At 45.5% G+C, this 14,749-nt stretch overlaps 1 protein-coding gene and 1 non-coding gene across 5 annotated transcripts in view; one reads left to right on the forward strand and one right to left on the reverse strand.

The window, feature by feature from the left end:
- Positions 1 to 14,749, reverse strand: part of HIPK2 (homeodomain interacting protein kinase 2) — a 181,647-nt gene that overhangs the window by 34,177 nt on the left and 132,721 nt on the right. For 2 of the 4 annotated variants that reach the window (XM_059172010.1, XM_059172012.1), the window contains exons 8-10: positions 11,632 to 11,758; positions 10,589 to 10,710; positions 1,738 to 1,880 (exon numbers count right to left, since the gene is read on the reverse strand). In XM_059172010.1, the coding sequence (XP_059027993.1) occupies positions 1,738 to 1,880; positions 10,589 to 10,710; positions 11,632 to 11,758 (392 nt within the window). Of the gene's footprint in view, positions 1 to 1,737; positions 1,881 to 10,588; positions 10,711 to 11,631; positions 11,840 to 14,749 lie in introns of all 4 variants that reach the window. The other 2 variants (XM_059172009.1, XM_059172011.1) reach the window with 1 other exon arrangement.
- Positions 5,216 to 5,322, forward strand: LOC131830978 (U6 spliceosomal RNA). The gene has a single exon (XR_009353503.1). It is a non-coding gene; the product is annotated as a U6 spliceosomal RNA (small nuclear RNA).

The raw sequence follows: 14,749 nt of genomic DNA on the forward strand, positions 1-14,749 counted from the left end.
AGACATGGCATTCTTTTGACACAAGTCTAGCACCAGTACTTCTCTTTAATTTATTAGCCATGGTTATGGATGTTCTTTGGCCCACACATGAAATGGAGAAGAGACTGGAAACAAAGTGTCAGCTTTAAGCGTTTCCTGTGGTGACCAGGTAAGAGCTATGGAGGTAGGAGGAAGAGGAAAATCTCTATGAGTGAGTATGTGAGTTTTGCTAAACTTAAATGAGCTATAAATGCTGAAAGACACAGGAAAAAGTAGTACAGCATATATCTGTGGTCTTTTAGGAGAAAAGGGGGAGAGAAAAAAAACCAATTGGTCAGACAGCTTTTCCACTTGGTTGCTGTTCCTAATGAGCTGGAGAGGGAAGGCAGTCTCACACAGCACCGGCCAGTGCGAATGGGGGGAAGGGAAGATAACAGACCTGTTTATTTATTCATTGCCTGTCCTACAGCAGATGCTAGTTTAATACATGTTAAATATAGGTCAAGTGCTTTGTATTTTATCTTAATTTAAACCTCCTAGCCATTCTATGAAGTAGGGATTATTATCCCCACTTTACTGAAGAAGAAACTGAGGCTCAGGTTAGGTAACTTTCCCCAGGTCCTGCAGAACCAGAACCGAACCACTGCTTTGAAAGTGCTTCCAGTGAGTGGGGATGGACTAGGTGGGTGTTGTCAGTGGGAAGTGAGTCGGGCTGCAGGAAAGAGCCTGTGTCCTCTCTTGTTTCTACCAGTCAGAAAATTAAATGGAGGAAGAGAGGAAGCTGCCTTTGAGGCTTGGCTGGTGGGTGGGGGTGGGGAGGAGGGTTCTGTCTCCACGTCTTTTTGTTATACTGAGAGCGCTTCAATCACCATAGCCTTTTGGATCCGAAAAAGAACCTCAGGGAGGCTCCATGGTTGGTATGGAGTCTGTCCGAAGGTGGAGGGATGCCCTGATGTTTGGGCTGAGAGAGCCCAGAGGGCCATGGGAAGCTGGAACAACCTGGGGATTGCCATTTGGCTCTGCTCCGGTGAAGGGGGCAGTGGTAGTGTTGGGATGGAGAAGCGGAAAGTAGCCATAAAAACAATAGAGCAAGGTGCTGGTGAGAAAGCCAGTGCATAGGATGGGCGGGGTGCTGGAATCAGATACAGGGCACAGTGGGCCGGTGGCTATCAGCTGCGGGCCTCTGACATCTGTGGAAAATGGACTTTGGTCTATCAGATCTCACTATTAACTGAAGAGACACATTCAGCAAACATGCCAGAGTTTACCATTCCAAATAAAGCCCCATTCTGTCAGGCTTTCCCCTGAGAGGTCAAATTCAACTCCAGTGTGCCCATGTCTCCAAACACCTTGAGAGCACTTTCTAGAAGTGCTTTGGAGCCTCAAGGACTCCCTGCTGCATTCTTTTACTGCTGACACATCTTTGTTCTCTGGGAGTGGAATTTAATTCTGAGAAACAAACCAAAAATCATCCAGAGGCAAGTCTGTGAATTACACGTGTGACCAAACGATGTAACTGGATTTGGGGTCGATGGCGGCCAACTGACCTTAAGGTAAAGAAGCTGATTTTCTTGTGTCCTGGTACAGTTATTGAAAAATGAACTCTCATTACACTGCAGTCGTATTCCACATAATCTTCCTTTTACTTTAAATAGTTCTCTCTAAGCCATGGAACTGACAGCATGGGCCTAGCCAGGAGCCCTCTGAGTGAGCAGTGGACATGCCTCTCATCCCAGATATGCCTGCTTTCGTGCTTACCTCCAGTCGGCCAACTGCTGGGTGCCTGCCATGGTCTCGGGAATGACAGTCGCGTGCTGCACAGACGTGTGGGTGGCCACTCCGGTCAGCTGCTGCCATGCCGGGGGAAGCAGGATTTGCTGGGTCCCACTTGGCCAGGCCTGCTGCAGAACAGAGGACGTGTGCCATCAACACGTTTGTTAATCACACAGTCTGTCTGCCTGAGTCAAGTCCTGATTGGGCCTGGGGCTGAGCTGGACCCTGCAATGGGTGTTCAAGGGGAGACCCAGTCTTTGGCCTTGAAAACTAAGTTAAGGGGAGATCAAATCGGTGACCTACACAGAAGATAGTAAGTACACGGGCACAGAGTCATATGGAAGGGATTTATTCGCGTGGAAGAATGATTTGTTTAGAAATTCGCTCTAAGAACAATGCTCAAGGTTTCCCAAAGTTCACTTCTGATTTGTGCTGGTACGTAGCTATGTGCAGGAGACCGAAACAGCTGCCTTGGGCCACACAAAGGTAACTTTCTGCCCTCAGGAAGTTTTCCATCTCATATCCTTTATTTTGCCTTTTGTTTAGGAATTAGAATCTAGACCTCCAACTTGTGTATCTTCTTAACCTAAAGTAACATAATTCTGAGATCACCAGACACTTGCCCACACCTGAGAGCAAGCAAGCATGAAGTAAAAAATTCTCAGCTGGGGACTTAACCTTCACTGAGAATTACCCTGATCCACCAAAGCCAAAATGACATATAGTTAAGCAAGACACTGCTTGATTCTTCATAAATTTTAAGCTTTTTCTAAGAACTCTAAAATGAACTTTCCCAATTCTTCCTTAGAGTCACTGGCGGGCGGGGGTTGGGGGGTGTGGTTTGCCTGGTGTCTGCGCTTCCTGTATTTTTAGTCACTCTTCTGCTTACCTTTGGTTAGTAAATGATTCAGACTAAACACTGTTGTCCACAGTTGGACACCTAAAGGAACACCGCTAAGGTAACATACTTCTTGGGCGGGTCAAGAATTTAAAGATTCAGTTACATGTTGTTCTTTCCAGTGGGCTGGGTATCACTGACATTGGATAAATTCTCGAATACAGTGCTCCACTGACCTCATCTTTAATAGGTGCATTTTGGCTCTTATGTACAGACAAGCACTTCTGGAAGGGAATCACGAACTTGAGTCAAAACTTAAGAAACAATGATGTGTATAAAATGATGCAACACACTTTAGATCTGAGTGGATGGTCCACCTGGTCCATCCTTTTCACTGTGCAGATGAGGCCAGTGAGATCGCGCCTACCTTTTTTACACTGCCTCTTTGCTTACTGATCTGTTTTGATACAGGCAAAAAGCTTAGGGACCACAGTTTATACAGTCAGTGTTTAATAAATGTTTGTTGATAAAATGAAAGAAGCAAATCTACCAAGGTAATTAATTATCATTAACTATACTCCACGTTTAATGAATTCAGACACGGCAGAAAAATAATTTAATTGATTAAAACAGTTACAAGCTCAAAAAGTTAAATGACTAATAATTTTGTTGCAGTAAGGTTTATACTGACTTGGAGGCTCATTTCAGCTTACCAGAAAAGCATGTGTTTTGACTATTACTTCTGAATTATAAATCTTGATATTAAGTCAAGGATATCATTTTCCCCCTACATTCCCCAAATGGATGTTAACGTTTTACCTCAAAGAGACAGGGTGAAGGCTGTATTTGCCGCCTTCCACTGAATGACAGGTTCAGCTCATGGGAGATGAACTTCACTCTTTTATGATTACTTGTGTACACTTCTATAACTTACGCTTTAGTACTACTTTATAATTTATAAGATTAGAGCTAATATTTTTTTTAAGATTCTATTTATACATTTGAGAGTAAGTGAGAGAGAGAGAGAACACATGCTCTCACACACGAGCGGGGGTGGGGGGCACAGGGACAGGGAGAAGCAGGCTCCTGGCTGAGCAGGGAGCATGATGTGGGGCTTCATCTCGGGACCCTGGGACCATGACCTGAGCCAAAGGTAGACACTTAACCAATGGAGCCACCCAGGTGCCCCTAGAGCGAATACTTCTGGATGCATACTGTGTGCCAAGAACAGAGCTAAGACCACAGATAGGTATCTGACTTCATCTTTGTGTGTGTGTTACAGATTTTATTTATTTATTTATTTGAGAGAGAGGACAGGAACAGGGGAGAGGGAAGCAGGCTCTGCACTGAGTCCAAAGCCAAACGAACGTGGCGCTCAATCCCATGACCGTGAAATCAAGAGTCGAACGCTCAACTGTGGGGCCCCCCAGGCACCTCAAGTTTCTGACTTCATCTTTATACCAGTTTTGTGAGGTAGGGACTGTTATTTCTCCCCATTTCTCAGACAGATAAACAGAACTACTGAGATGCTAAATCACCTGCCAGAAATGTAGGAAATGAAACATTTATTGCTCTCTTTCTCTAAACCCAACTGAAATGATAGTGAAGGAATAAATAATATAGAGATCTGTAAGGACAAAGACAACAGAGGAGACAACAGTTAACAAGATCTTAGAAACTGGAAAACAGACGGGCAATTACTGAGTTATCCGAGGTCAAGTCTGTGAGAGTCCTTTACCTTTCAGTTTGCAGACCCAAAGTAGGAGGCTGGAGGATTCGCTCTAGGAAAACTGACTAGTCCAAGAGGAAAAAACTACAGATACTTTGGAGGATCAGGGAATCTGCCAATGAAAATGCTGGGCTCAGGCCTTATCAGACTAGAGAGAAGCCTGCATTCAGTAGTCCGTCCTCACCCTCCTATAGCTTTCAAATTTAGTTTTTTAGTGCTTCAGACTTAATATGAATGAACAGCCGGGGCACTTGGGTGGCTCAGTAGGTTAAGCCTCTACCTTCCGCTCAGGTCATGATCTCAGGGTTGTGGGATTGAGCCCTGTATCGGGCTCTCTGTTCAGCAGGGAGCCTGCTTCCCCCCCCTCTCTCTGCTTGCCTCTCTGCCTACTTGTGATCTCTCTCTCTCTCTCTGTCAAATAAATAAATAAAATCTTAAAAAAAATATATGAATGAACAGCCAAGGACAACCAGATATTAAAGGAAGCTTCTAACATGAGTCTAAAACAAGAAACTCAGAGGAAACAAAAACAGTGTAGAAAACAGAAGAAAATTTCCCAAACCTTAAACCATCCTCACAGAGTTAAAAAAAAAAAAAAAAAAGAATTATACACACACACACACACACACACACACACACATGAAACATGATCATATACAGGAATATATATCTGTTTGTCCATATCTGTATTCAGAGAATAAGAAACAATTCTTAGAAATGAGAACTGTAACAGAAGTTAATTCCATACAAGGTTTTTAGAACAAGCTGAAAAAGACCTCTTGGAAAGAAGCACAGATAGAATATATATAGAGAAAATAAAAGATGAAGATCATTAGATTCATTCAAAAGCACCAACATCCAATTAGGAAGAATTTCACAAAGAGGAATCGGAGAAAGTGCTGGCTTTGGCGGCACACATACTGAAATTGGAACAATATGGAGAAGACGAGCGTGGCCCCTGCACAAGGATGCCATGCACATTCTCGAAACGTTCCTTACTGAAAGACGAGAGAGAGAAAATGGAGGGGAAAAACTTAAAGAAAAAATAAAAAACAAACTTTTAGACTGAAAGGGCAAACAGGGTCCAAGACAATGTATGAAAAAAGACCCATGAGGAAGCATATAGTCACACAATTTCAGACCAGTGTGGACAAGGAGAGTCTTAAGAGGGAGGAAACTAAGCCAATGGAAAAATGAAACCACCGTTAACTCCAGGACAAACAAGCTGCACAGGAAAGGAAGAGAATCAGAATATATTATGAAGCTCAGCAGAGAATAGTATATACAACTGAAGATAATAATTATGTAAATAATGCAGAGTGGTTCAAAAAGAAACTTCCTTGGGAAGAATGGGAGAGCGGAAGAGAGTGAGAGAGAGAGACAGAGGGAGAGGGACAGTGCATGGCTGGGCAGGTGCTGGGGGGATGGGGTGGTCTGGGGGCCAAGTCTTCATCTTCCACAGTAAGACGGAAATTCCAAAATGGAAATGTCAGAAAAAAGTAGTTTAAGCATGCTATTTAGAAACTTGGAGTTAAATGACAAAACAGTGAAAAGTTATTTTGGGGGGATCGGAAATTGGGGATGGGATGGAGCAGGGCACTATTTTCTTGTAAGTTTATTCACTCATTTAACTTTAAAAATTAGGTGCATGTATTATTTTGGAAAAAAAAATTAAAAATAACTTCCCTAAAGTCACATAGCTGGCAGATGGTGGGACTGGCCTCTGACTTGTAGGCAATCAAATCCCAGAGCTCCTGCCCTCAGCCACCACACTACCTCTCTTCATAGCAAGGATACACAGAAACGATGCCTCTATTGAAGATCAGGGACTCGAGGTAAATGCATGAAAGTAGCATGGAAAAGCCTTCCTTATTCATGAACAATTCAGACACCAAGCAAGACAGAAGCAGAGAGCAAGACAGAAAAGTTAGACAGACTCATTGCTAAAAATGTTACTAGAGGAGGTTTTGAGTGAGAAGCAGTGAAGTTTTAGATTTTGGACAGTTTAAGAAGTTCCAGCCAACTGTTTGTCCTTAGGGGAGCATTTAAAGGGATTCAGATAATAGGACTTGACTGGCTAGAAGGCACCTTAGTCGTGAAAGGCTGTGGTCTTCCATGAACCTCCATATTTTGGACAGGGGTGGGGGTTGGGTGGGGTGGGGTTGGGGGGATGAGAGAGAGCTCCAAATTCCTGTTCCAGCCTTGTTGGAACAAGTCGAAAAGGGTTTTGGACCCCGCCATTTGAAAAGTGAGATAAATTCAATACTGTCTAATCTGAGCCCGTATTGCCCGCCTCTCTGTCTTTACACACTCGTTCCCAACTTCTGATGGTGGTCTGGGTGCGAGCTCTGGTTTGAGGCCTGAGAGGACAGAGGTGCCAGCCGCCGCTGGGCGGTACCAACAAGGCTGTACTGGTAAGAGTCTGGGAAGACCACTCCCAGATCACTGACACAAGAGGGTGTGAGTTCACTCTGGCCTTCGGTCAGCAAGCCCCGAGAGACGGTCTCCCTCTGAAGGACGTGAGAAGCGGCTGGAAGGTGGGGAGGAAAAGGCAAAGCAAACAAAACGAATGTGAGGACTGGACTGAGAAGACTCCGTCTCTAAACTTTCACAAATACAATCCTTGGAAAGGTTTAAATATTTGTAAAAAGAATGATGCCCACTTGCTGGATATACTTAAGGTAAGGAATAATATTTGGGAAGCCTCTGCCTGATACCTAGAAATTTACCCAGAGGAACATGAAGGTGCTAGTTTAAATGTTTAGTTACTGCTTTTTTAAAAAGCCACCAAACGAGTTTTATAAGTTAGCTTAACTTTCATCCTTTGAAGGCACCAATTAAAAATACCAGGAGAGCTCTACCCTTCTAGGCTGACATACCGCTGTAGATTAAGTGAACAGAAACAACCAATGGACAGAAAGACACACGGTGACACTGGATAGTACAGGAAGTTTTTTTAAACCTAATATAAGAAATCTTTGCATGTCGAGACACATTGGTCTACCGTGGTTTTTTGTTTTTTTTTGTTTTTTTTTTAAAGATTTGATTTGAGAGAGAGTGCATGAGCGGGTTGAAGGGTAGAGGGAGAAGCAGACTCCCCACTGGGCGGGGAGCCTGACTCAGGGCTCAATCCTGGGGCTCCAGGATCATGACCTGAACCGCAGGCAGACGCTTAACTGACTGAGCCACCCAGGTGCCCGTATCGTGTCCTTTTTAATGGCTACATGGTGTTCCATTTTATGCACACACATCAATTTACTTAACAAATCTATGATGAACATTCAAATTGCCCCTAGTAGTTCCGTGTTATAAACACTGTAGAGACTAAACTCTTTGTACAGGTATTTTTTGTTCCCTCTCCCAATTAGAGCTTTAGGTTAAATCCACTTGGAGATTTACAGCACTCTAGGGACTCTCTTTCAAGTAGGCAAAGGTAAAGCTCTTCCCTGCTATGATTAAAGGACAAGCAAATTCAGAAATGCTGAGCCTACTGGTTTTCCCCAAACCAAATAATGAAGAATGACTAGGTTAGCTAATAAGAATGCTAATTATTGTTTCTTTCAGAAATGATTTCTGGCTTGCCAGGGTTAAGTGGGCAAACAAACAAAAAATCTGTAAGTATGTGCAAGTTCTATAGGTTTTGGCTCACAGAGGAGGAGCACCGGGAAGCTGGTCTGGATTTCTGCCAATCAAAGAAAATAAGAACAAGATAGTTGGCCCCTGGAGTGAGCTTATAGTTCTTTCTCTTGATCTTTCTTGGCCTTTTCCGAACTCCCCCCTACCAAACTGTGTGAGCAAAAGGAAGCTCTGAGGACTGGTGAGCGAGGCAGAAGTAGGCGGCCTACTTTAAATATGGAAGGTTCTCTGTTTATAAACTTCCAGCAACACAACTCCGTAGGCCATCAGAAAGTGGTGTCAGTGGTCACTACAGGGCCATTTTGGACACAAGAACAGAGATGAAGAATGATACATATCCACCTTAAATAAGTTGTTCCAGAACACAGAAGAAGAGGGTAATTATATCCAGCATACTATACTGTGTGAGACTGGGATGACCTCGAAGCTCAAATTAGATAAGGATTTTGTAAGAGAAAGAAATTATAGGTGACTTCTCACTTCTGAATATAGATAAAAAACACTAACCACAGTATTTACAAACAATCCAGTATTGTAAAGCGTAAATGCGAATCAAACACACGTGATCAAATGAAGCTCATCTCAGAAATACAAGGACAGTTTAACATTAAAAACCTGTTAATGCAACTTGTCATATTAGCAGATGAATGAACAAAAACCACATGAGTATTTTAATAAATGCATAAAGAACATGTGATACCATTCAAAAGGTAGCAAGCTTGGTAAAGTTTCTGTCAAATACCAATGGCAAACAAAGTATGGCAAACAGAAGAATCCTCTAAAGTTAGGTACCAGTCAAGGATGTCCAGCGTCCACACTGTTGTTGAACATGGCTTGAGGTGCTGCTGCACAGTGGAAGAAGGATTATGGAGGAAGAAACAAAGCTAGTAAAAAGGTAGAATCCATAAGAAATCCACAGGAATTCACAGAAACAACCAGAACTACTCAGAGTTTAGAAGGACTGCTAGATAGGGGCACCTGGGTGGCTCCAGTCATGATCTCAGGGTCCCGGGATCGAGCCCCGTGTCAGGCCCCCTGGTCAGCGGGGAGCTTGCTTCTCCCTCTCCTTCTGCCCCTCCCTCTGCTTGTGTGCACACATGCGCACACGCATTCTCTCTCAAATAAAAAAATAAAATTTAAGAAAAAAAAAGGACTACTAGATATAACAAACTGAGTAGAGCCAACAGGTTTCATCCTGGAAACCAAAAGCAAATAATCAGAAAAGAAAATTAATAGAATTATTAATAGTGACAAAACCTGCTAAATATTTAGGAATTATTCCAAAAAAGGGAAACTTTTAATGAAAAGAGTAAAGGATAAATATACAGCTATGCGATATTTTGTGCATGAAATGACTGAACACCATAAGGATATCAGCTTTTCCTCAGGTAAATACAAAATTTAACCCAGGTCCAGCAAATACAGTTCAGGGCCTTTTGTTTTGTAATGACAGTTGCTCAATGATGTGTAACTCTGAGCCAGTGATTGTTTTGTTTGTAAGACTGATGGTTAAGTTCATATGGGAAGTGAAGGGACAAAGCTGATAAGGAAATTCTGAAGAACAAAAAGGAAACGAGGCTTTCCCAGACAGCAAGAAGGGTGCCAGCTTTAACAGACAAGACAGCGGGGCCATGAGAAAGGCCAACTGAGTAGGGAGCCCAAGCACATCTTTGCAATTCTGCTACATTAAAATTAAGCCTGGAAACTTCTATTCAACAGAAGATACCATATATGAACTGTCTGTAGGAACACTCTGAGAATAGGCTTTGGGAACCTACTTTATTTACAAATTAATGTGCTTCTAAACTAACAACATTTGGGTTAAGCAATCCTTGCTGCCCAACGATGGAAACGATTCTGTAGAAGGGTTTGTGTCCTGATGCTCTCACCGGATAGCTATGGGACTCTGAGGCAGGGATTGTGCCTGTTTTCTCTATTTGTCACCTGGAGACAGATACCTTACTTATCATGCTGTTGTGGGGATTAAATCAATTAACAACTATAAAGTGTCTGGCATAATGATGATGTATTTGTTTGAGTGCCGTTAAAGACGGATGACTGTTATTACTGCGTCACTCTGTTGCCTTAAATTTCCACAACATGTTACACATTTTCAACCACATTCACCTCTGTGTTCTCATTCTGCCTTCAGAGTACCTATGTGAACAGATAAGGAAGGTTCCAGCTCACAGCTTCTGTGATCCTGGCTTTTCAGCTCCGTATGAAATAAGGAGATAATCTCTAAGGTTCTTTTTGGCTCTAAAAAATCATTTCTATTTTATAAGAAAGAAATTCAAGGCAAAGAAATGTTAACTGACTTGCCTTAGGTCACAAAGTTATTAGCAGAGTTAGGATTAAAACCTATGTCTCCCATATTAATTTGCATTATAAAGCTACAATAGTAATAATAATTTCCCCAGACTCTCCCTGTGTCTAAATTTCTTTGTGGAATTATAAGCAAGATACGTAGGACGGTGATTCACCTGGGGATCATTCAGAATATTACTGATCTATTCTAATGAGTCAAAGCACCTAACTCATCGCCAAGGAGGGAATTAGTGGAGATCTATCTCTTTTGTGAACAACATTAACACGGATAATGGCAGTACAAGTAATAATAAAGAAAGAATTACCTGGGCGAGCAGACCTGGTTGGATCTGAAGAGGCTGCGCTCCTGGGGCTTGAGTGACGATGGGCACGGCATTCTCCATTCGCACGGAATAGCCAGCGTGCTTCGAGGGCGAGGCCTGCAATCCTGTTCCAGACCCGGGGAAGGGAGAGAGGGGTTGTTGGGGGGTCAGAAACTGCTGGATGTGGAGAACCTTCCTAGCCAGCTGGTTGGGTCTCCTCTGCCCCGCCAACTCCAGTCCTCACCAGCTGTCACCTGGCTCTTTGCAAGTCTCCCCTTTAGTTTCTAACTTAAAAATTTAAAAGCCATAAAAAACCCAACTTTGAACATTTTTGGAGATCAGAAGGTCAAATTAAGGAGTCTGTAAAAGCCTGAAGGGGAACAGTTATGCCAACAAATCACAGTAGAAAAATGGCTTCTAACATGTAAATACACTTGGGGTCTGTCAGAGCCAGGGGTGTCGGGAAGAGTGTACGAATCCACTGGAACGGCATCGACACTGGAAGGGCACCGACTCTGAAACTGAGCCACCACACACAGGTGTACACAGTCGGGGGAGCGGAAATAAACACTTGAGATTTCTGGATACATGGTAACCTTGTGCACCTCAACTCTGGCTTCTTCGAGCTCTCAGAAGAGCATTGGGGTGTGTGGCTCATGAATCATTTGGGGGACCAGCCTAGGAGGTACTTTTCAGGGAGATTTGTGTTTTGCATGAGAAAGGAGGCTACACTGGCGGGCAGAGTGGCAACTCTTTCCAGATAACCGCCCAGAGGATATTTTATCGGACGAAACATAAGCTGACATCAGCTTAACAACAGAAGTGCAGACAACACTCTCCTTTAGAGACAGCTGGCCAGGGACCAAGACACCAGCAAGGTGGGGAGAAAAACAACTTGGTGCTGAGGCTTAAGTCCTCTTGTTTCTAGGCTGGCTGAAGCAGGAGAGGGGCCCTCAAGTTCAGTGATGCCAGCAAACTGCGGGTACCAGGGCCCTGGAGGTCCCGCGGTAAGAAGCAGGTGAGGGGCCGCGTCTGCTGGTCCTCACCTTGGAAGCCGGGCGGACACACGATGAGAGCTTGCTGGAAGGGGTCGGGCCGGGCACAGATCTGGGCTGTTCCCGTCTGCAGCGGCATGCTCCGCTGGGCCACTGCGGCCATGGACGCCGCTGAGGGCTGGTAGAGTGCAGATTGGTAGTTTAGTATGGAGACTTCGGGATTGGCTAAGGAAAGAGTGGCACTGGTGGAGGTGGGAGCCTAAAGGAGTGATGGGGATTAAACAAAAATAAACAAAAATAAAAAATGAGGGAGGTGGTATGTATGCTGGGAGCCACGAGTCTAAAGCAAATAAATGAACTCAAAAGAAGAGCAAACGAATAAAAACCAAGAGCAAAAAAGCAAAAACAGAAGGGGGTGGAGACACTGCTGAAGTCCCAGGGAGAAGCGGGCACCTGTGGCCACAACAGAATCACCCTTGGTGCTTCCACTCACGCCAATTCCTAACATTGGCAGGGCTCGGCCGAGAGGGCACACTGAAGCTTGCGTAACGGAGGTCTAAAAATTGCAAAGTTAAAAACCAGGCCAGGAACTATTTATGTTCTGCCTTTCTGCTTTGACAGATGTACTTCACAACTACCTAGAAGGCCAGGTTTGAGTTCAGGACTCTTAGATTGCCTGGGTTCCGCACCGGACCATGGTGATGGGGTGAGGAATGGGCGAGGGCAGGGGAGGAGACGAGAGCTGACCTCCTGCTTCCCTTCCTGCCCCAGCTCCATCCCACAGCTTGGGTGCTCTGGGTGCACGTATGCGGACCTGCCAGTTCACACGTGCAAGCTCTGTTCCCCCTTCCCATGGGGCTGGTGGCACAGTCTGTACTCAGGAGGATGAAGCAGGAGGAGGCCACCTGCAGGCACAGGCACAGGCACAGAAGAGCGCGCGCGCGCGCACACACACACACACACACACACACACACGGAGGAAGGCTGTGGGAGGCCTCGGAAGGGGGCCCTCCTGCTCGGGCCTAAGGCGAGTACTGCTTACAGAGCTGCTCAGACGGCTGCAGAGCATGTAACTGCAAATTAACCCACTCTAGAAACAGCCAGGGAGAGGGACCCACTGAGCCTGGGGCTTCCTGTTGGAGTCTGGGGCATTCTTACAGTAGTGTTCGGCTCCGAAGGCTGGAAGCCAGAGGGGAGAGGGCCGGTGGGTCAGGAGAATTTAAGTGGGGAGGAGTTAAATAAACTCTGAAATTATGTCCTCTCTCCTGCATCTTTCGGAAAGAGACATCATTTAAGAACGAACGTCCGTGGGAAGCACGGAAACGCAGTTCTGAACTGGAAATTCTCTGGCTTTGCCCCGTCTCAGCCTTCTTCACGCTGATCCCGCACACGCTAGGGGGAGCAGGGCGTCTGCGTCCTCAGATTCAACATGGCTTACAAGTTTTGCTGCTAGAGCTTCCGGGGACTGGATAAGGAGGCAAGAGCCACACGGGTATCTTGGACACACGTAGAAATAGAATTTTAAGAAGGTACGTATACATCTCAAAATTGGTAAGAAGGATAAAATCTCACTTTACCAAAAAAACCCCAATTCATTTTACATTTTTATTTGTTTCAATACTTAGACTTTATGGTGAACTTTTGTGCAAAGCAAATTAATCTGTTTGAAAGTAATCGCTACGCTACGTTAGGTGACCTACATGTTTGGATTTTAAGATACGTGTTGTCACAGTAAGTGGCTGTTTTGGGCTTCCAGGTAGCGTGACTGGGAATGTATGTGGGAGGCGTGTGTGTAAGCACCTGTGTTTCATAACTGCTGACATGCCTTATGTTTCCTCTCTGTTCTCTCTGTGCCCGCTGTCCTGGAGACCCTCCTCCTCATACACATTTCCCGCTGTCCCTTGGGCTTCCCTCCTTGGGGACCAACAGGCGAGTCCCGCAAGGGGCAGCTGTGGCAGCTCCTGTGGCCGCCTCCTTCAACTCATCCATGGGACCTGACTCTCTAATCCCGACTTCTTTAGCTGGGGGTCTCTCTCTGGTCTCTCTCTCCTGGGCTCTGTTTAGTGAGTTCTGGCCTCCACTTTCCCTTTCCAGTTCTTCTTGGGGCTGAGGCTAGAACATTCTTTCCAAAAGACTACCTTGTGCCTGTCACCCTCTGCCCCCAAATCTCCAATTACTGTCTAATGAATACTGTCCACGCACTTCAGTCCGGCATGCCTTTCCCATGGTTTGGCCAAACCTCCCCTCCGAATTTATCTCCCTCTGCTCGCTGTGCTCACGGCACCAGCCAGAGTCCACTCACTGCGGGTTAGCGTGGTGCGAGCGCGGGCCCTGCTGACTCACACACAGCCTACGGCCCACAGCGTTCTCTCCACGCCTCTGCGCTTCAGGGTCTCACCTCTGTCCCCTGTGCCCTGCACTGAACCCCCCCCATCAATTTAAACGAACTTCTCTGTCCTATTAACCCATCCAGAGGCACCTGCGTGGCCCAGTCGGTTAAGGGTCAGGCTCTTGGTTTTGGCTCAGGTTGCGATCTCGGGGTCGTGAGATGCAGTCTGCTTGTCCCCCCTCTATGCTCCTTCCCCCGCTCACTCTTTCTCTCCTCAAATAAATAATAAAATCTTAAAATACCCCCCCCCCCCCGCTTCTGCCAGCTGATGTGATGGGGTTCTGGTGATGAAGGACAGAACCACGGTGGTATTTTGTCAAGCAGCTCATAGGTCTGGCTGTGGACACAGCCTGAGTGCTGGGCCAGGCCCTGGGGGGTGAGGGGCGCATTCATTTCTTTGGAGTTCAGGTCTTGGCCTGGCTCTTCCCCCTAAGGAGAGTCTTAATACCAATAGCCCTGGGGGTGGCAGTCTCCAGGTGGCCTCTCCTGGACATACACAGGGGGACAAAGGGCAGGGAAGAAAAGCTGGGCCTGGGCAGCTCAGTGTGCTGCAGGACTGGCCTAGAGACCCGGGAGGTGGGGAAGAGGAGGAGACCGGGGGCGGGGGCGCTGGTAGCTGAGGTGTTCACATTTCAGGATTAGAACACAGATACTCCTTTCCTCCGGAGGGGTGTGTGCAGACACACACAGGAGTGTTGTGACCACTGCAGATTTGATAAGGCTGAAAAGAAATCTAGGAACAGTTAGTTCTTTGGGGAAAGTGGGAAGACCGGAATTTGG

Source organism: Mustela lutreola, chromosome 4 (assembly GCF_030435805.1).
Source record: "Mustela lutreola isolate mMusLut2 chromosome 4, mMusLut2.pri, whole genome shotgun sequence".
Classification (NCBI taxonomy): domain Eukaryota; kingdom Metazoa; phylum Chordata; class Mammalia; order Carnivora; family Mustelidae; genus Mustela; species Mustela lutreola.